Source organism: Cnephaeus nilssonii (genome assembly GCF_951640355.1).
Source record: "Cnephaeus nilssonii genome assembly, chromosome: 22".
NCBI classification, from domain to species: Eukaryota; Metazoa; Chordata; class Mammalia; order Chiroptera; family Vespertilionidae; genus Cnephaeus; species Cnephaeus nilssonii.
Window position 1 is genome coordinate 20185655 of NC_137093.1, and position 22237 is coordinate 20207891.

General features: G+C 46.2%; 1 protein-coding gene across 6 annotated transcripts in view; it reads right to left on the bottom strand.

The window, feature by feature from the left end:
- Positions 1–206: 206 nt before the first annotated feature.
- Positions 207–22237, bottom strand: part of OPCML (opioid binding protein/cell adhesion molecule like) — a gene marked incomplete at both ends in the record, with an annotated part of 895301 nt that continues 873270 nt past the window's right edge. For 2 of the 6 annotated variants that reach the window (XM_079763074.1, XM_079763071.1), the window contains 4 exons: positions 207–307; positions 14637–14788; positions 15268–15388; positions 15771–15905. In XM_079763074.1, the coding sequence (XP_079619200.1) occupies positions 207–307; positions 14637–14788; positions 15268–15388; positions 15771–15905 (509 nt within the window). Of the gene's footprint in view, positions 308–13693; positions 13721–14636; positions 14789–15267; positions 15389–15770; positions 15909–22237 lie in introns of all 6 variants that reach the window. The other 4 variants (XM_079763073.1, XM_079763070.1, XM_079763069.1 and 1 more) reach the window with 3 other exon arrangements.

The following is a 22237-nucleotide window of genomic DNA, read 5'->3' on the forward strand; positions in this document are numbered from 1 at the left end:
CCCTCCCCTCCCCCAACCCCACTCATTGAAACTGGAAAAAAAGTCAAACAAACAAAACTGAAGAATAAAAATTAAAAAAAAAATCAAGAAAGAATATCAGAAACAAAGAAACAAAAAGAAGCCCAAACTGGTTTGCCCTCCGCAGTGTAGATTAAAGTCTGTGATATGGAGAAGCAGGCGTTGCTCAGAGAACCTATGGTTTCTTATCAAAACTTGATGAAGAAGTGGGCAAAGAGGGTCCCTGATAGCCAGAGACAAGCCAGCGCTCTAGAGGCCGAGTTTACACCATCAATGACTGCTCCAGGCCCTGTGTAGGGGAAAGAGAGACAGAGCCATTAGCATGCACCCAAAGGTACCATACTTATTGCTGAGCAAATACACAGACATGCTTCTCTGTGAGCATTCCCCCACCTCTCACTTCCACCACTGACCCTTCTAAGTCTGGACAAATGGAAAGTGCCATGGGGAGTATTTAGAAACTCAAAGGGCCAAATCGTGGGATGCCTTGACCACTATAGCCTGCTCTGAAAGGTGGGGATTAAAAAAAAGGGGGGGGAGGGGATGGAGGGAGATAATGACAGTAAGTTAGGCCTATGGGCTATAAAGTTAAGGCTGCAGACAGGGCTGTATGACAGGACCTGATGGCCATTTCCTAAATATTACCACTAATTGTATTTTGTCTTTGGAGATAGAATTCTGGTCAGACAGGTATGCAGGAGAGAGCCATGGGGTGCAGGAAAGAGTCCAGAGTAGAGAAAACTGGGAGGGGGGATTGGGAGGAACAGAAACATTTGTGAGCAACAAATACGTAGGTGTTGATGTGGCCAACATTTCATCCTGTGTAACTTGGTACTGTGGAGGTTCCTCCTGAGGTAGTTGAGGAAGAATACTCAAGAGTTTTAAAGATAAGGATTGGGTTTATCCCAGCAGTCCATGGTGCCTCTTCAAAAGGAACAAAGAAGACTCAACCTGTCAAGTCCTAACTGCCAGCTAATGATGCAGCCTGAAGCAGTTCTATCTGCAGCTCTTTCTTCCCTCCTTCTGACCCTTTACACAGCCCTCCTGAGTCATTCACATTCCACTGAACAAGACCACAGAGTCACAAGTGCTATCCATTTCCTTTCATCTGTTGTCCTTGAGAAGAAAGATCAGGAATGGAATTATCCTAGCCTATTCAAAGGGCCCAGGGCAGATGTGTCTGTGGCTAACTCTGCCTCTGTGCTCCCCCATCACCTTTATTGGGAAACCATAGGAAGTTAGGATCATAATTAAGTCAGCTAGCTAGCAAGCAGAGAGTATTCCAGGGAAAGCAAAAGCAAGTACAAGCCAAGGGATTAGAAGCCATCAATAGACATTCCTATGAAACCTGTGACAAAGGGAAGGAGTTGCAAGTAAGACAAGCATGCCTCCTCTTCCTTTTCCAGGCAGGACTACAGTGCCTTTGTAGAAGTAAATTGGGTTATTGGAAATGAGCATGGCTACTTTAAAATGCAGAGGTGAAGCAGGGGCTGCTCAGACAGGGCCCAATCATTTGGCTTGTTTGTCAACCTAATGGTGTGGATCTGTGCCTTCCTGGGAAGGGACTGATGCTGACCTTTGCTTGAGAAAATATAGGTCTCTCACTTCAGCAGAGAGCATTCAACTGTTCCAACTTCATGGATTTCAGCATGGTTAACTTTTCTTCCTCTGATTTACAATGTACATAATTCTCTTATTGACTAAAATTTCATTTTTATATTATATCTTGAGAGTCTGGCTCATATTTCTCTGCAGTTTTTTTTAAATAGAGTATTCATAGACAAGGGCAGGATAATGTCTCTAGCTCAGGGCTACAATCTCAAAGGAGGATCCATAAATATTTATGGAAAGTAGCCTGACTCTGGGGCCTTCATCAGTCCAGATATATACCCTGAGGAAGCATACTGGCCTACTGAGTTGGAAAATGTCCAAGTTAAAGTTCAAGGTAATTTTCTATATTTTCTTCTGGATAAAAAAATAATGTAGATTTTTAAAATGAGTTTATAAGAAAATGAGATTTATAAAACCCATATGTTTCTTTAAATGTCTAGCCACTGTGCTGTACACCTGTGCCTTTATCTAATTCATTGTGTTGATATTAACTTAAGAAACAGTTGAAGCTCTAAAAGCTCTACTTCAGAGAGACAGAAGTCTTAGTGTAGGAATAACTTTTATCCAACTTCTACAGTGGACTTGAGCATTTTGGTGATGTCATGACCAATGTTGTATATTGCTAAACAGAGAAGAGAAGAGAAGAGAAGAGAAGAGAAGAGAAGAGAAGAGAAGAGAAGAGAAGAGAAGAGAAGAGAAGAGAAGAGAAGAGAAGAGACGTATATAAGAAAGCAAAGCATAAAAAGGTGAAGTATAGAGAGAAAAGAAGGTGGCATCATAAAGAGCGAGTGTCTCTCATGGGATATGGGTTGCCATCGATGTTCAGTGCTGATCAAGCAGGGGTTACAGCTGCAGTTCAGCTTTAGTTGAGTGTTCCAAAGAGTGGAAGCCATGAAGGTGACTTAATGGGATATAGAGGGTGTTCAGTTTGCTTTGGATCACTATGGTGACAAGTATGATTCTAAATGGTAAACATATATCAGTCCATTTAATCTTTACAAAACCCCTCGAGCTATGTACCATTGACATTCCCATTATATTAATGGGGAATATGAAGAACAGAGTCGTTAAGTACTTTAACTATGGTTATACACCTTATACACCCAGAGTTGGAGTAGAATTGAGTCACTCTGTCAACAGAGTCTGAGCCCTTGATTATTACAACTCTACTTCCTCTCTATGGAAAACAATCCTTTTGCATTTTTTTCCAGGGATCAGAGCATCATGTGGTGAGAGGAACAATGGACTGGGGATCCGAAAATCCAATTTCTCATGTGACTCTGCCACTCCCTAGCTGAGTGATGCCCTTGTTCTGGTCTTGGTTCTCCCACCTATAAAGTGAAAGGAGGTTGAAATTGATGACTTCTAAGACTCTTCTATTTGCATTCTGAGTTATTGTATTAATAGAATCCCTACATCTGGTGCTAGAATGGACAGCTGGTGAGCAGCCAGATGGCCTTTTCCAGTTGATACAAAAGTCATCACCATTCTGTCTTTTTGCACCCCTGCATATCACAATACCTTGAGATAGCAACAGAGAACCAAACATTCCTAGGCCCCAAGGTTTTCTTTCCTATGGCCTCATTTTCTATACAGCCTCAAGGTAAATGAGTCCTGGTGTATAGTATTATATAATATGGCAGTTTACTGCCAAGGTCACTTTGGTCAATGAGAAATGACTGAGCTATTCTGGTCAAGGAGTTAATGTAATCCAGCATGATGGAGATTAAAACTAGCATTGCTTTCCTCGTACAGATCCTGGACACATTGGAGATTTGGCCGGTGGGCCAATACCAGTTTCATGGGGGCTCTACAGGAGGGCTCTCAGGCTCTGTTCAGAGCAAGAGGAGAGTGATTCACATCTGTGTACCACTTAAGAAACAGTTGAAGCTCTAAAAGCTCTACTCTAGGGAGACAGAAGTCTTAGTGTAGGAATAACTTTATTCCAACTTTAGCATTTCACTCTTTACATTGGAGGAATGTGGGACAAAAGCCATCAACAATGAACTCATTATTTAATTGCATCTGTACAGTAACCCTGATTCTACTGGAAGTGAAGAAAGCATCTGGGTTGCATCTCTCCCATCCGGCCTCTATGCTCAGGCCACTCCCATGATTAGGCAAATCCTTCCTTGTGCTGTAACGGTGAAGTGATGGATTGCTGCTGCTCAACTATTCGGTGTGGCCCCATGACCACGCAGGCTCACTTTTGGTTCCTCAGGCTGGCAGGAGGCTTTGCAAACCTTAGCTCAAAGAATCTGTTACAGGGGAGAACGTGACACCAGAAGGACTCTTCCCCTGCACTGAACACACGGCTTCAGATGTCAAGGTGAAGATTGTTTCCCATGCTGTCATGTGTTCATATCCCAGTTGTGCAAACTTCTCCAGGCAGTTGGAACCCGAGATAATACTAGTTTTAATTCCAACAAATTGGGTAAGTAGTTCAAATTGTGTTTTCATTCTTATTATTTTATTTACATTTTCAAATGGAAATAGGGAAGAAGATAAAGAAAGTAGGTCTTATGACAAACCTAGAATCCAGAATTTGAATATGTAAGGCAGATTTTCAACTATTTAAACCCAAATTTGCCTGACTCCAAAATTGTCAGCATTCATTTTCAACTATGTGTTTGTTCTTCTACGGAAAACTAACCCTGAGGTACACCTGGATAAAGGACAAGGGTTTGAAGAAAAGATGGGACTGAAATAAAGACTAAGGAGCCGGGCCCAAGGATGCATAGGCGGAGCAGATCTCTTCTAGGGCCCTGAGAAAGGCTTTCTGGGTCTCTGAACAGCGCTCCCTTGGCCTCACTGCCTTGTCTTTGTGGCCCTAAACATCCTTTGAGGCGACTCACTGACCACTGCAAAAGTGCAACTAATCCTGACAACTTTGGAGTCAGGCCAATTTGGGCTTAAATCCTGTCTCTATGGCTTGCCAGCTAAGTGATCTTCATGTGCTTTCAGTTTTGTCATTGAGGATGTGGGTGAAACACTGAGTTTATAGGATAACTAAAGAATCTGAGTGATCTGTCTAGTGCCTGGTACAAAGTAAACATGTGACCCTGGCAACCGCTGCTCTGGTGGTTCCACACCCCCTACCTTCTACTGGGATGTTTTCCAAGTACATTAAACCTGAGGTCAGGTTTTGGTGGGTGAGAGAGTGAGGAGTTGAGATAGGTGAGATGGAGATATTGGTGCTGAGAGAGGGTATTAGGGTGTGGGGCACTGAGCAGGGCCCATGGGAGAGGTCCAAAGCCAAGCTCTGTGGCAAGGTGCAAGGGCAAAGGATCAGTCTACAAGGGCAATGGAAAGTCACAGCTGTTCGCTCAACAGGTGTTGTTGGGAGCCAGCCATTGGCCAGGCTCTGTTTTCAGAGAGAAAGGTAAACACAAGCTCTGCCTTCACCAAGCTTGTGCTCCAGTGGGACCTTGAATATTCTCTGTGCTAGTCCAAAACGAAATCAGTAAACAAATGAACAAAATGAATAAATATATAGTTAAATCCTTGCAGATTCTGAGAAGAAAACATTTGGAACATATACGCTAACATCTCTTTCATCTCAGGAATACCCTTCCTACTGGATGATCTTGAAAAGACTGAATTCAAGAATTAGAGAGAACTGAACTTGAACTCTGACTCTGCTCCTATACCAGGATGACTTTGGACAAGACAGTCACCTTCCCGGAAACAGTTATTATTTTTTAATGTATGAAATGGGGAGGGGGTCATTTTCTCTACTTGCAGGGCGGCTCAGAGGATTAGTTCAGATGCTGTGTAAGATCACTGAGTATAAATAAAGGATGAATAAATATTAAGTAAATTAGAACCAGAAGAGGAATAATAGCTGATCCCTAAAATAGCATCTTTTGTGGGGATCATGCTTGAAGTGAAGAGACCTTGTAGGATACTAGGTTCTCAAGGATAATTGTCAAACACCAGCTGGAGGCAAAGTAGGCATGGCCAGCAAGCAGTGCCCTGGCCCCTCCTGAAACGATGCCAGGAGGCTGCCAGCCACAGAGAAGAGCTTCCCGAGGAGGCTGGTCCTTCTGAGGAAGGGTATTTAGATGCCCAACTCCTGGCAAATGCCACATGTAAGGAATCTTTATTTATGGTTAACAACTTAATTTAGTTACAATGGCTCTTACAAATATCAGGTTTAATTAAATATTTTTTCAGGGATAAATTGAAAGTAAGAACATGTAATTATGCCCTTTCCCCTTACTCAAGTCCCTCAGTCTTCACCCATTTCAATGCTAAACATGAATTGTTTTCTTTCCCCTGGAAGGTGAGCATCTTTGAAAAGCTTAAATGATGCAAAGCCACCAAACAAACTGTGTCAACAAAGACAATAGCAAAATACTTTGGGGACGTATATGCAGATAAAAACAAGTTAGTCTTCAGCACACAGAAAGAAGAGACAGAGAACCTTGGAAACGATCATGAGATAAATTTCATAAATTGTGAATGGAATAAAAGTCAATTGGTGTGTCCACTCTGGACCAGAAGGAAGGCGTTATGGCCACAAGGGAAAGTCAAGAGGGGATAAAACAACTACATTAAGAAATAAACAGCCCTAGCCAGAGTAGCTCAGTAGATAGAGCGTCGGCCCATGAACCAAAAGGCCCTGGGTTCGATTCCAGCCAAGGGCACGTGCCTTGGTTGCAGGCTCCTCCCCAGTCCGGGCCTTGGTTGGGGTCGTGCAGGAGGCAACCAATCTATGTTTTTCTCTCACATTAATGTTTCTCTCTGTCTTTCCCTCTCTCTTCTACTCTCCCTAAAAATTAATGGAAAAATATTATGGAGTGAGGATTAACAACAACAACAAAACAAACAAACAAATAAAATAAAATCCACTTTGGAGAGACTACCTACTTTGTTAAATTACATATGCTAAACATTTAGTATTTAAAAAGCAAATTTGAGCACTTAACATTGAATTAACCTGCAGGTCTGGCTCCAGGAGCCTAGTTTGCTGCTGCATTCATGGGCGGGGTGGGGGGTGGGAGAGTGGGGGGGGGGGGCTGATCGCTCTCCCTCTGCAGGAGCAGGAGTTGGAAACCAAGTGCCCAAACTCAGCACGAAGCTCCCAGAAAATTGCACAAGCTTCCTGATGAGATCCTGCCTCGTCCGGGGTTCGGGAGCTTAGAAATTAAGTGTCCATTACAGGCGACGCAGGTATTGAAATGTGTCACCATCCTTCCTTCCCATGATTGCAATAAAAACATGGCATGGCTCTTTAGCAACAGTAGGCTGCGGAGCCGTAAACCCACTAAAATAGCAGGTGGTAGTGTGATCGCGTTTAAAGAAGAAAAAGAAAAAATACCCGACAGGCACTTGCACTGGGTGGTAGCACAGTGAGATCAAGGAAGGATCTGAAGTCTCAGAAGATAGAGTTTTGTTCTGAAATTTGGATAGTTTTCTAAGTCTGACTATGAACTCGGTGACCTTCCTAATGAGACACCAAAAGGATAATGATGTTCTTGGTGATTAAAAGAGGAGCTGGGAAATCTAATTAAGGGATGTGTGCGTTACCCTTGTTGATGAAACATAAACCGATTTTCAGCTGCTGAAGGCGCAGCATCCCCCCTCCAAGGGGACTTTCCTGCCATTGTCTGTAATTACAGTGCAGAGCGGCATTGTTTTACCGGGGAGGTGAGCCAGGCTTTGGGGGGTGAGGACCAGCGGATGAGCAGACATGTTTGTGTTGTTCTCTCTAGCACACCCGGTTCCGTGCTAACCACAAAGACACACGTTTAAGTTCCCAGCAGAAGTGAATGCAAATCTGTCAGCTCATCACAAACCTGAAAGAGGCGAGCCCGTGGTCCATGCCGAACCATGGGCTGTGGCGCGTGTGCTGACATCAGCACACCCTGGATGCTCCGTGTTCAATTCTAAACGCTCAGGCTAATCGCCAGATGTCAGTGATTCGGGCGGGGGTGGGGGTGCGAGGGAGCCACAAGGAACCTCATCAGAAACGAAATGTGAAAGGTCTGCATTTTTTTTTCCTCCTAATATGTTGACATTTTGCAGGTTTGGGAAAATACAAATGATAATGCTGCTGTCATCGGCCAAAAGCAATGGTGTTTCTCTCTGACTCATCTCCTCCCACCTGGATTTAAATGGTGGGTTTGGAAAATAAAAATCATATACGTTATCAGCAGGAAATGGACAAATATGTGCAGCTTTTGATGTCTCTGCAAGAAGAAATCCTTTGGTGAACATCTTTCTAAACAGGGAACTGGAATGTCTGATATAGTCTCGCTCACAAGAAAGACCCGCAGGATGGGGGGAAACCCTAGATTGCAAATTAGAACGAGGAGGCTGGAATGCAAGGGAAGGTGTCAGAGAAACAACGCTTTGCCTTCCCTGGGGGGAGAAGACGACAAATCCTTTTGAGCACTTGGCTTTGGTGAATGAAGAGTTTCATACTGTATAGAGGCTGCAACGGATGCCTCAATGACTGGAAGATAATATGTATTAATTCGGCAAATGTTTACTGGGCAATAACTATTGCAAGATACAGCCCTACATTCTTTTTTTTTTCCCAATATGTTTTTTATTTCAGAGAGGAAGGGAGAGAGAGAGAGAAACATCAATGACTTCCCTGCAGATTTTGATGAAACAGGTCTGCGGCAAGGCCCAGCATTCTTAAAACCCCCGGAGTGAGTCTAACGCAGGCTCAGACAGCGCTCTGTACGGTGCTGGGAGAAATGGACCGGCCCTTCCGCTCAGTCATACTGAGCCTGGGCAGACCTATGGGGCGGTGGGGAAGGAGCTAGAATCATACTAAGGCAGAATGGAAAGAAGCAAGTCACCAGAAGCATGTCCCAGAAGCCAGGAGTGGGATGTTGGGGGCCCAAGGGGGACCCGGAGCTGGGATGAGGCTGGGTGCTAGGAGGGAGCAGGCTGCTAGGCCGAGGTGTGAAAGGCGCTGGGAGGAGGTGGAGACGCCACCACTGACCCTCCCTTTCCGGGGTTTGGAGGGAAAGGGAAAAGGCAATAGAGGGTGGTTCCTGGTCCGCATGCTCAGGGGAATCCTCAGACTCCTGGGCCCAGTCCTCAGGCATCACCAGGAGCCATTTAGGGGAAAGGTGTGGTTGTTTGGACGCCTCAATAAAGGAGGGGGCAGGAGTGTGTTGGGGAGGGGGGCGGTATAAAGGCAGGGACTTAAGCGCTCTGCCTACAAGGACCCTGGGGTGCACGGGGAGGGCAGCAAAGGGTGGGAGATGAGAGGAGCTGGTCACTGCTGCTTCTAGCTGGAGAAAACACCATTTGAAGAGCCAGCCTGGTATGTCTATTTATTCTGGAGGAATGGCCATTGGCCAAAGAAAATGGAGACTCTGTCTTCAGGGTTTCAGGGGCCGGGGGGGGGGGGGGGGGGGGAAGGGGGGGTTAAGGTAGGCTGAGGGCTTTGCTGCGGGAAAGAATGCAGAGCCCAGATGTTGCCTTCCCTGGAGCCTTTTGCCATTTTCATTTGCAAGGACAGGATTGCTATGAGTTGTCCCCTATTCCTGATACTTAACTCTTAATGTAACTAATTTGTACCGCTCCGATTTCACAGATAAAAAGTGAGAAATCTGTTTTCCTCTCTGCAGCGACGCCCTCCTTTCTGGCTTTGTTTGCATTCCCTGCCCCTCTGCCTGCTGGTTCCAGTAATCCAAGCATTTATATGGCTCATTAAGCGCGTCGCACTCTCTGCAGCGCGGATGTAAGGATGTAATCAGGGTCAGAATCCGTCCTCTTTGCACTCTAAGGACAGGGCGGCGGGGCCTCTTGTTCAAGACTCAGTGGAGGCAGCATGAGTTGGCAAGACCAGAGAAAGGGAGGGCAGAGCGGTGGGCAGCAAGCTGAGCTTGGCTGGCAGGACCTCAAGGTGCCAGGCTCAGGTGGGCCTTCAGTGGCTGCACCCACTCCGTACCGCTGACGTAGACTTAGAGCAAGCCTCCTCGCGGTAACACAGGGTACTTGCCACCATGTCCGTGGGTAGGGATGCTAGGTTGTGAAGATCTATTGCTCACCCTGTATTTTCATTTCATAACAGAGACTTAGAAAGCTGAATGTAAGCTGGGAGTCCCTCTAGTCCTGTTATATTTTATAGACAACCATGGAGCAGAGGGAGTCATGGCTTGTCTGTAGCAAAGTGGGGACCAGACCCCAGTTTTCCTTGCTCCTGGTACTGGTCTCTTCTCTACATTCTGCTGTCTTTTCAGTCCCTGCAGTTGCCGGGGCTAAAGCAAGTACACAAGCTAAAACGCCACTTTGAGTTGGCACACTGCCCCTGTGATCTAGCCGATCGGTGTGGCGTTTGAAGGGACAGTAACTGGTGTTTGAGAAACGAAGTTCTCATATGGAGGCCAAACACTGATCCAACTATGGTTGTCTCCCACCTACCAATGTGTCTGTCACAGTTTACCTAGTCACTTCCTGCTTCAGCCCACTCACCACCCCATTGTCCCCATTGTTTCTGTCTTCTCTGAATTGGCTTTTATCCCATCTTTCTTTGTTCTCTGCATGCAGATAGGACATGTATGGGAGATGTGTCTGTGTGAGGGGTCTGTTAGGAGAGTGTTATCTGGCTTCATGGTACACAGTCAGAGGGTCTCCAAAAATGAAACTTCGAGGGCAAACACCAATGCATGCCTAGGAATATGGTGTGTGTGTGTGTGTGTGTGTGTGTGTGTGGTATGTGTATATGTGTATATTGGTTGTAAATGTAAAAATGTTCTTTAAAATAATGGGTTTAGATTTAGGTAGAAGAAGTGAGAGTGGGTGTGGGAAATAGGTTCAACCAAGCTGATTATTTACTAGTATATGGGGTTCTACCTAGAAGGCGATCCGCCCAAATCTGTGATGGATTGCCAAGCAGTGTGAGTTGTAATGAAATAGAAAAAGCTGAGACACTGGAACCAGACACATGGCCTTAATTCCAGCTCTAGCACTTACAAGCCAGTGTGAGTTGTAATGAAATAGAAAGAGTTGAGACACTGGAACCAGACACATGGCCTTAATTCCAGCTCTAGCACTTACAAGCCAGTGTGAGTTGAACAATCTGCCTAACCTATCAAATTCTTCCTCTGTAAAGCCGGGATAAATATAGTGTTTACTTCCTAGAGTCATTCAGTGAGGTAAAGCATGGGAACATTTAGCCTAGTGGTCCCTGTAAGTGGTAAATAATACTTTGTACAATCAGGGAGGGCATTGAGGACCAGAAACAACATTCATGGACATCAGAAAGGGTGTGTGAACTGGACAACATCCCTTTAATCTGGTGTTAAAGTGATTGCCACTCAGGCAGAGTATCAGAGAATTCATCTTTGTGGGGACCATGCACAACATCTTACCCAAACGCTTTCACTGATGAAAAACCCAGAGTACACCAAATTGATTTTCCCAAAACCATTCAGAGTGAGCAGCAGAACCTGGTTCCAAAGAGGCTCCAACTCCTAGGCCCTATTCTGCTGTCACATTTCATTCCTGAGCTGAACTCCAGACCATGGTATCACCAACCCAACCATCCAGTCTCTGCATATAGTCATTCATTCATTCAACACAAATTTCCTGACCGGCTACTGTGTTAGGTTTTAAGGATCAATCCAGACATGGTCCCTAAGTTCATGGGGCACATAGGCTGAAGCAGAAAAAAAGACTTCGATAAAAGAAATGAAGTAAATGGAACGAAATATCACTGCAACTAGAAGGTGAAGTCTATAGACTCAGGCTTCTCTCTGAGTGTCACTGTTGCATCCGCATCACTCTGAGAAGCTGGCTCATTGCTGGTCCAGAGGAACATTAGTTGAGTGAAGGCTGGTGAATGCACTGAGTTAGTGCAGCGTTTAGAAGTGTGACAGGGAGCGTGTCTAATGGGGGACTGACCTCCCTCCGAGGTCAGGGAAGGCTGCCTTCCAGAAGGGATGCTGAAAGGAGAGTGGACACTAACCAGATGAAGTGAGATAGGGTGAGTGATGGTGCGGCCAGTGAACATGGACAGGAGGCTCTGGAGGAGAGGAAAGCACAAGCCCAGCTGAGCAATACTGGGAGCCATATCAAGAGCAGCAGTGATAAGATGGATCATGGAAAACACTGGCAAATGCCAGCGAGAACTACAGAACCTTCTATTTATTCAATGGTCTTCAGTCTGGCATACCTCTGTGAGCAGCATCATATTATTAACAATTCACAATGATAGGCCAGGAAGTACTGTCCCAACTTTAGCAGAGTAACTGAGGTCTACAGTCTTTGTGTGTTGTCAAAGTCACATATCTAAACACGTGTGGGACTCTCTCCATATGTATGACCTTATTTGGTACTCTCACCAGCCTTTAAAGGCAGGTATTAAGATCCTGATACCATACATGGGGAAAGTAAGGCTCAGCAAGGTTAACTAGCTAGAACGTGGTTGGCCAAGTTGGGATATAAAACTATGTCTTTCCTAGCAACTGAATTGTACGCCCGCCCCCTGCCCCCAACTCATATGTTGAAGCCATAAGTCTCCAGTGTGTATTTGGAGATGGAGACCATAAAAAAAATAATTAAGATTCAATGAGGTTAAAAGGGTAGGGCCCTCATTCATCAGGGTTATTGTCTTAATAAGAAGACACACCAGAGAGCAATCATCTCTCTCTCTCTCCCCCTCCTTCCCTCTCTCTCATCTTCTTTCCCTCTCTCCAATCCTCTTTCTCTCTTTCCCTTTCTTCCTTTCCTCCTTTCTCCCTCCTCCCCTTTCTCTCTCCCCCTCTCTCCATTTCTATATCCACCTCTATCTCTCTCTCTCCACAGATGCTCAGAAAAAAGTCATGTGAGGACAAAGCAGCCATCTAAAAGCCAGGAAGAAAGCCCTCATCAAAAATAGTTTTGGCCTCCAGAACTCTGAGAAAATAAATTTATGTTGTTTAAGGCATTGGCCTATGATATTTTGTTATGGCAGCCCTAGCAAATTGATGTAGTCTCAATATATATCTGCTGTTGTTATCTGCGATGACACACCTCTTTCCTTAGTTCATGATAAAGAGGGACCAGAACCTGGATCATCTGGTGGTCAGACCTAGGCTTCTTCTGTTGGCCCTATCTCCTGTCACTGACACCACTAACTGAGGGGGTGATAGCAGGGTCAGTGTCTGAGCACTCTAACCCCACCCGTTCCTCTTGGTTTTATCCAGACCAGGGATGGACAGTCGTAGACCTCAAGGTGTGGGCAGAGCGAGTGGCCGGTGACTGTCCTAGATCCAGCGCTGCGAAAAGACATTCACAGAGTGCTTCCAGGTCTGGGAAAGGCAAAAGTTAGCACTTTCTATGTGACTGAGAGTGATCATAGAAATGAAGGGCTGTGAGGCTCTGTCTCTGCAGGCAGAGCTGAGTACCACCTGCTGCTTCATCTAAATGTCTCACTCTCTCGCGCCTCTGGGTCAACACCAGCATCTGATGAAGGGCCCAGTGTGGATTCACTAGCTACATGTACCTCAATGTTGCCTGACCTCTTTCTTCCTCCTTTTCACTCGTCTTTCAAATGGGGTGAATAACCTGTCTGCACAGCACTAACATGATGTCTAGAAATCAGTAGATATTTTTATTATTATTAATGACTCCAAGCACTTCTACTTTACAATGAAGATTTTAGAATTAAGTCTTTAGCCATTTTTGCCTTGGACTGAAAGTATAAAACATTCCTACGAAGGTGACTTCCCCATGGAAACAATAATCTGATCATCCATTTGGTCTCTGGGCTGGGTTCCCCTTGGTGCTGCTGTGTACAGAAATAGCAGAATGGTCATCCTTTTTAAAGGCCACCAAGTAGAGGTATTTTTGTTGTTGTTTTTTGGGAGGTGGGGGGGTGGGGCAGGATCCTTTCACTGAAACACATAATGGCATTTCATATGTATGCATGTAAAAGCCATCTCAGTCTACATGCTTGCTACTTAAACTGTACAAACCAAATCCCTAGAGTCTATCTACTAAGGAGAAATCAACCAGGGAGGTGGAGCAGGCAAGCCTGTCTCTGAAGTAGGCTCAAGTTCAAAAGCATAGGCATTCAGGCAGGCAGAGGAAGGAAGGAACATGCGGTACCCACCTGCCACTGCTGATGAGGGGCTTATTTCTAAGACACACACAGCACAATGCACACACCATGCAGAGAGAAAACAAAAGACATAGATCACACATTTCAGATGGTTGGTGGACTTCGTTTAGTCAATGTCAATGCCGAAAGCTTTTGCAGTGTCTGATGTGCACATGGGAAAATGAATACCTTTTCGTTCTACTCACCAGATGCTTCCCTCCAACCACATCTTAGCAAATAAACAAATACATACACACAAGAAATCTCACAACAAGCTGGCCCTGGTCCGTGGTGTGAAACGTGGCACAAAGGAGATGGACACAGCAGTGTGGGAAGATTTAGTGAGAGAAGGACAGGGCTTCCAAGGGAGGCCGCCATGGCTCTGGAGAGCTCTCCATCCATGTGGGAGAGAAAGGCCTCCAGAGAAAGGCTTCGACGCTCCCGCTGTGGACAGAACAGTCCTCATGAGGAGGACTCAGAGGGCTGCTCTGTTCCTTCCGATGAATGAGAACAGGACACGGCAATCAACACGAGAATCATGATGGCAGAGGTTGACTTGGCTTAAAACTATAAATACAACCCCCCTCAAAATCATAGACTCTTACTAGAGAAGTTACCTGAAAATTATATCTCATTTACCTTGAAGATATTTCCGTAGCACTACAACTGAACTGTCCCCGCGTTCTGTGCTTTTATAGCAACCACCATCAAATTTGGGTCTGACTTGGGTTTACCCCTTTTGTAAGGTGCAAACCTTGCCTTTCAGTAGACCAGGAGATAGAAACACCACTGTTCCACATGTGAGGAGGGTGACAGGGGGGAGCGTTTTGTATCTAAGGGTGGTGGGTTGAGCAGTATGGATGGACATAGGGCCAAGCAGCTCATGCCTTCCTCCCTCAAGTCCCTCGAGCCCCTCATGTGGCCGAGCCCATGCGCCCAGGCTTCCCGCACTCACCATACAGTGTGATGCTGGTGTTGGTGTTCCCAAGCTTGTTTGTGGCCACACAAGTATAGTTGCCATAATCCTTTTCTGAAACATTGAAGAAAGTCAGAGTGGATATGCGCCCTTTATTCTCAATCCTCACGCCGTCCAGGCCGGTGGCTAGCCTGCAACAGAGAAGGCACTGCTGGTCTGCTTCTACAAATAGAGTAAAACAGCGGACGGAAGGTGTTGGGAGAACTAAGATACCATAGGCTGACCCCACAAGGAGGCCTTCCTGCTCCCAAACCCCCTTTCCTCGGACTGACCCAGTTCCTGCACCTCGAACCATAAGCACCATGGCTCCCATCAGCAGGAAAAGAGAAGCATGCTAACATTCCAAAGGCTACATTTACTGCTTCTCCTCATCGAAGACTGCCATGTGTACAGCTAGCCTCAGATTTGGAAATAAGCTCAATTCATTTTGCCCACTTCCTAGCTTCCTCCTTATTTTTTTTTTGGTCCTTGTTTCTGGTTCTAAAGGAGCCTCTGTTATAAAGAAGGTGGTAATGCATCTTGGTTCCTCCCTTAGTGCATCCCTCTCCTCCCAGGTAGGAAGCGCTCCATCAGCTCTGCTCAGGCAGCCCTGTTTCCATTCTCACGGTACCTGGTGTCTTCCCTGAACCACTGGAACTCAGCGGTGGGCACGGCAGAGGCTTCACAGCTCAGGATGCCCTTCTGACCAACGGACACACCCATGTTCTTGGCTTTTGAGATATAGGGAGGGTCTGTGGGGAAAAGGCAAGCGATGTCATGACATGGGTAAAGGGCACTTTCAGTCGCCCTGCTAACAGATGGATTTCTTTCGACACCTTACCTTCCCAATTAGATTACCAACTATTTTAGGGAAAAACCTGCTTGCTTAAAGATATCGCCTCACCCCTGCATCTTCTTTAGGACTTTAAACCAATTCCAAGCTATCAATTCTCCCCATTGGCTAAGAGCTGTGACAGTCACAGGAAGACTTGGATGGGGCACAGCAATCTAATCAAGTGTTTTCCTGATGGAGACAACTGGGTCTATCAGAAAATGGCATTGCCATCACCAGCTTGTCCCCCGTAGCCCCTCCTCCACCTCCCCCCCGGGACGCCCTGACAATGGTCAACTCACAGTTTACAGTGATTTTGACTTTCCGCACATCAGGAGCAGCCACATCGTTCAAGGCGCTGCATTCATACTCCCCCGACTGGTCACGTTTGATGTCAGAGATTTCCAGGTATTCATCCTCGCTCACAAAGCCCTGGCCTTCTGGGAGAAAAGGAGCAGACAGAAAGCAATCATGAAACTGGGAAACCAGGGACGGAGCACATTCGCATCTAAGACTGGGAGGAGGAGGGATCCGAAGCGCTGTGGAAAAGGGATTTAAACATCAAGATTATAAAACGCCCCATTGGTCCAAAAGGATGGCATTTGAAGAAAGGACTTTTCTGCTTGAGTCTTGGATCAATGCCTTTTTGTCCAACTCACTTTAACTTTTTAGACTATTTGGTGAGAAGATATGTTTTCTTATATGATTCCTATGAGGATAAACTAAAAGAGTACATGTGAAACAGAAGAGCACATTACTAGAATTTGATATTTTAGAGAATCGCTATGGTTAATAATATAACAAAGGCTGTGGGAATAACTTTAGAGTATGGCCACCTTAATTTTTTCACTATGTAGAAATGCCTCTGAATACAGAATACAAACTACTACTTCGTGCAGAACAAATAAGTGGCCACTTAACATGTTAATACAAATAAATGCCAAACAGCTGGTTTGGTTTCAAACTGTGCAGGAGAAGATAAAGTAAAGAATGAATGAATAAGAAAGGACTTTGTGACTGCTATGTAGTAGGTGCGCTATAAACTCTTGCCAACATAAACATGATAGCCCCAAATGATGGATCCACAGTTACTAGAATGGTGTCATGGATTAAATACCTGGCTTTGTGGGGGGCACTCTGGAGGCTTTATTCTTAGGTATTTGTGAAGCTTGCAATTCATGATCCAAAATATCCTGGGACTGCACAATGTACATTGCTTGCAGTCTCCATTGCATGCTCTTGCCACAGCCTGGCCCCTCTGCCGTATTCCTAGTCCCATGGCCTGTGGTTTAGTGCAAAGAGAACAGACCCTCTGTCTTGAAATACACATGTTCTAAGTTTTGTTAAACAAACAGGCTCCAGTGAAAACCCAGCTCACACAAAGGCCAAGGAGATGTACACTGAGTGGCCAGATTATTATGATCTCTGAACGCATAATAATATGGCTACTCAGTGTATATCCTATATAATAAAAGGCTAATATGCAAATTGTCCTCCTTCGACCAGCAGGCAGGCCGACCAACAGCCCATGTCCCAAATTCATGCACCGGGCCTCTAATACACACACACACACACACACACACACACACACACACACACACACACACTGAGTGGCTAGATTATTATGCATTCAGAGATCATAATAATCTGGCCACTCAGTGTATAGCCTTTTGCATTTCACAGAGGCCTGCTGCCTGATTCCTTTCTGTGCCCCAGGAGTTATAACAAAATAATTTTCAGGACTATACAAGCTCATCATAACTTTCCTCACACCCTCGCAGAAGCATCTAAGTCTGGGTCCACCATGAGTGGACTAGGAGGGTATGGTGTCCCTCATGGTGCAGGTAGGGAAGGGTGCTTTGGCATCTTGCCTTTGCTCCAATTCTAAGCCTTAGGGAATTCCCATCCCCTCTGAGCATTTTCCTAGATTCATTTGTCAGCTCTTGCTGGCTTCCTTGCCTCCATCTCCACCCAGATCATGCCCACCCAGGCTCTGCCATCAGTGTCTGGATGCTGGTTACCAAGGCCATCCATAGATGGTGTAGGGCCCCAGTCATATATTTTTCAAGGGACCTCTCTCTGGGTAAACATTTGACTCCCCTAAAATTAGTACCATTTGGGTAGCCCAATGGCATTCAATCCCATTGAAGAAATCCTGCACTGGCCAGCAGAGGCAATCCTTTGGCCAGTCAACACTCCTGGAACTTGGGCTTTTGACAGGACCTCAGCACAAGCCCACAGGTGTGAGTTTTATAATCCTAAGGAACCTGGCTGAATTCATGTGAGGAATGACTGAGGGTAGAGATTGGAAATGTGCCCTGAAGGGGAGGAATGGGCTTCGAGGCAGGTCCAAGCTCCCAGTCTGGAATGGGAGTGTGTTTCCTGAATGGTATTGCTGGCCTAGGCTGGTCTCAGGCACCAGAGGGAAACTTAGAAAATTCCATGGAAGACAGTGCAGAGCATGGCGCCTCCTGGGGCTTGGGGTAGGGCCCTATCTGTGGGAATCTCAGAGTGATGGTGCTGGTTGCAGCTCTCAACCCCAACAGACATTTAATCAACCAGGTTAGTTCATATCCTAATTCCTCAAGGTTCATTCCTTTGTCCTTATTTTTCTTAGACTTAGAATTTCATAATTAAAGGAGATTCTAAGATCACTCATTTCATGGAGTCTAATAAAGATGAATATTGCCTCACTTGTTGAAATAACACTGGGTGACCAACCTATGATTTATAAGGGTTAAACAACAATGAAATTAAACACACCAAAACGACTTTGTGGATTCATTGCACTGATCTTTTCTGCGATGAATAAATGCGGCAGGATCGAAAGTCTGGCTTCCTACTTGGAAGACTCTATTATTCTTTCAAAGTGTACTAGAGGGTATTTGCCACAAGTGATTCAACCCCACTGCTTTCATCCAAACAAATGAGCACCAGCGTGCAGGGGGCCTGACAGGTGCCTCAGGCAGGGTCCCTGACCCCTCTCCTGGGAGAGAAGGGGATAGACCATATCATGCTGCGCGATGTAGAGGAGACAGATGTGGTAAAGGCCCCGATAAAGCAGTCAATGAATATGAGTCAATGCAGGAGTGATGGCTGCACAAAGGGAAGGGTTCCGTTCACAGGAGAGACAGGTCAGTGTGCTAGGACCCCGAGTGGTTCCCCGCATTTGCGAGTAGGACAGCTCCTGGGTCCTGGGTCCTTCGTGGGGGAAGAGAGGGAATTTATTTTCACATCTGTAACGCCATGTTTATGGGATGGATATGTGACAGCAGAAAGGAAGGGAGTGTTGCTTGTAAAATGGGGATCATTACGATAATACTGCCTCATTAGGTGAGAGCTGAATTTGTCAAGTTTGTGCTGTAAAGTGAGTGCTTCTCAGATTTTAATTTGCATATGAATTCTTCTGGGATTTAAAATGTATAGAGAGAGATCTGAATCAGTGGGCCTAGAGGGGGGCCTGGGATTCTGTATTTCTAACAAGTTTCTCCGAGCTGCGGGTCTGAGGCCCACTCTGAGCAGTGAAGCTAAAAGGCACCACCAACTGCTGCTCTAGGCTCCTCCTACTCACACACGTAGAGTTACCTGGGCCTGTGAGGTGGCCAGTAGGTCATCAAGGGCCACCAAGTGCCCCCAGTGACCAGGTCTCTGCAGACCAGCACATCAAGAACAGGGCTCCAGTCAATGATTCTCTCTCATCATTGATGGTTCTCTCTCTCCCTCTTCCTTCCTCTCTGAAATCAATAAAGAAATATATTACAAAAACAAAACAAAACAAAAAACAGGGCTCAGAGGGTCCATGGACGCTGAGTGTCTGAACCCCTAGAGCTAACATTCCCACCAAATCTTTATGGTATTACTCCAAAACACACATCCTGCCAGCACAGTTGCTTTGCTAAGAAACTGGAAGCGGATGTTGAAGCTCCTCCCATCGCAAGCCCATGGAAGGTGATAAGATGCTATTTTCTTATCCACTTTGAATCCTGGGTGAGCTTTTAAAGCAGGACAAATCTAGGTTGCTAAGTGCCTGGAGACCTAGGAAATCGCAGGGTTTAATGCTCTCCTGCCCTCTCCAGTTGTGGTTGCAATGTGCACTTCTGATTCCATGCTGCAGAGCTAGGGGCAGAGGCAACAAATGTGTCCATCCTCCTTGCTAGCTGCCAGGAAGCCACACCACTGACTATGGAGGCAAAGTGGGGGGGGCACAGAAAAACACAGAGGGAGGAAGACAAATGGGAAGAGGAGGAAGAGGAGGGGAGGAGGAGGAAGAAGAAGAAGGTTGCACTGGGTGAGGAAGGGAGGAAAGGCAGCTGCAGGCAAAGTGGCCTGAGTGCCGTGGGAAACATTCTGAAGACACGTTCAGAGGGATTTGAAAAAGCTAGGCTGCAAGACGACAACATGTTCTCTGGCAGAATGTAGGAAAACAGGAGCTCCCGATGTGCCCCGCCGTTTTGCTTCCTGGTGAGATGTCCTGTAACAAGCCAGTAACCCAGAGGCATTATCAACGTGTCTGACACGTTCAGACAGCCCCATATAACGTGAGTGCGGGCAAAAGGAAGTGACTGTGAACACTGGCAGAAATATAATAAAATAGAGTTGTGATTTCTTTCCACGGTGGAGCACTTCCAAGAAAAGTTCATTCACTGTATTAGCAAGATTAAGATCTGCAAGGACACAAATGAGACCATTTATCAGGGGACGTGGGAGGTCCCTGGGCCAGGACCCCTCAGAAGCAGGGCACATGCCGGGGGGCGGGGTTCTGTGGGCACCAGGGGTTTCTTCTCCAGGGACCGTACTATGACTTCTCACAGTCACAGAATGCAAAGGACAAGCCGAGGCTGGGCAGGGACTGCTCTGTCTCAGAAAGGGAGGAGCAAGGAACTGTCTCAGGGAGGGAGCCTAGTGCGGCCTGTAGCCCTGACCTCACACCCACACAACAGCAGAGTTGAGTTAGATGCTGTGGGGTGGAGATGGCATGGAGGACAAGGTCCTTGACCCTGGATAGTCTACAGTCCCACCAGCCCCAAACTGGGGCAGTTTATATTTTCCTGTCCCTGCGCTCACTTTTTAAATTCTTAATTGTCTTTAGCTCCCCCAAGGGCAGTAGCATGGGCCATTAGAGCTGAATGAAGCCTAAGCATTCAGGGATGAAGAGATCAAATAGGAAATCCAGGGTAAATTCTGGAAGCTTCCTGACCCAGCTCTTCCCTCCTTTCCAGCTGTCCTCCCATGCCAGCTGCCTCTGGGCCATCGCTCATGTCCAATGTTTTTCTTCTTTTGTCTCAGCCAATTCCCTGGAATTATAGAGTTGAAAGGATGATGAGGGTCAAGGCGTCAGCCTTCCACTTTTTGGGGTTATTGTCCCTCACAGAATATCTTCCCCTAGGGATGGCTTCAGGGGCTGGCCTACTCTATGCCAGATGATTCACACAGTCCAGAAAATTGTCCTCCTAGCGGGGGCAAACCCTGCCTGACAAACTCTTTGAAGTGATTAAAAGTTGCCTCCTAGCTGCCCCCAGCCCACCATCCCATCTCATGAGCCATGAAAAGCAGCTGTTCTACCTACAGAAGTTACTTTGTGAGGTTAAATGTCAGCACCCATCACAGCTTTTGCCAGGAGACCTGTCAGCTGGTGACTCAGTGGCACATGCCTGGTGCAGGTGCCATAGAGAAAATGAGCAGGGGTATGAGAACGGGGAGAAGAGGACCAGAGTTCAAGGAGGCATCTACACAGATAAGAGAAGGCAAGAGGGAGAAATGCCATAGGAAGAATTCAGATGAACAAGAAAGCTGGAGGAGAAAACCAGCAGCCAGAAGGAAGCCAGTGCAAGGGGGGAGAGGTGAGCACCCCGTGAGTCCATCTGGCTCAAATGGTAGAATTTCTGGAAATGCAGGAAGTTTGCCTGCTGTCCAACACAGAGGGCTCTTATAGATGAGCATATTAATCCTGGCTTGGAAAGTTGGCATCAAATGTCAGATAATTAGGTGCATGCATCTGACCTGCTAGGACACAGCTGGGCATTTTAACCCACTAGGACAGTGGTCGGCAAACTCATTAGTCAACAGAGCCAAATATCAACAGTACAACGATTGAAATTTCTTTTGAGAGCCAAATTTTTTAAACTTAAACTTATTCTAACACCACTTCTTCAAAATAGACTCGCCCAGGCCATGGTATTTTGTGGAAGAGCCACACTCAAGGGGCCAAAGAGCCGCATGTGGCTTGAGAGCTGCAGTTTGCCGACCACGGCACTAGGAAAATAGCTTCTTGCCCACTCACTGAGCTACACGGTCTTTCAAGCTATCAGGGAACTGAGATTTTACTTCTGCAAGGAGTGGACCACACTTAGAAGGAGTGTGAGCTGGCTGGCATGCTGTGTATTTGCTGAACATCATGCCCTAGAGGTCAGGAGCAAAGGAAGGGCAAGGAAAGGACCTGATGCAGCCGTCCCCTCCCCCCTGCTTCTGTGCCCTCGAGGTATGTAGGATGTGGTCAGAAGTTCATGTGGAGATGTTCTCCCAAATCTTGTCACTCATCCATTTCTCTCTTTCTAGGATTCTGGCCAATAGAACAGAGTCACATAAAATGAGCCACAAAGATCAAGAGGTTCGCTTTTCTATTGTCAAGCTGGCCTACAATCGGGGCTTGCTTAGCATCCAAGGCTGATACGGCCCTTGCCTTTCACTCTGTGAACTGAAGACGATATCAAGTCTTGTGCAGTAGGAATACTTGACTTAGGTGCTCAGTCACAGGCCAAATGCTGGGCCG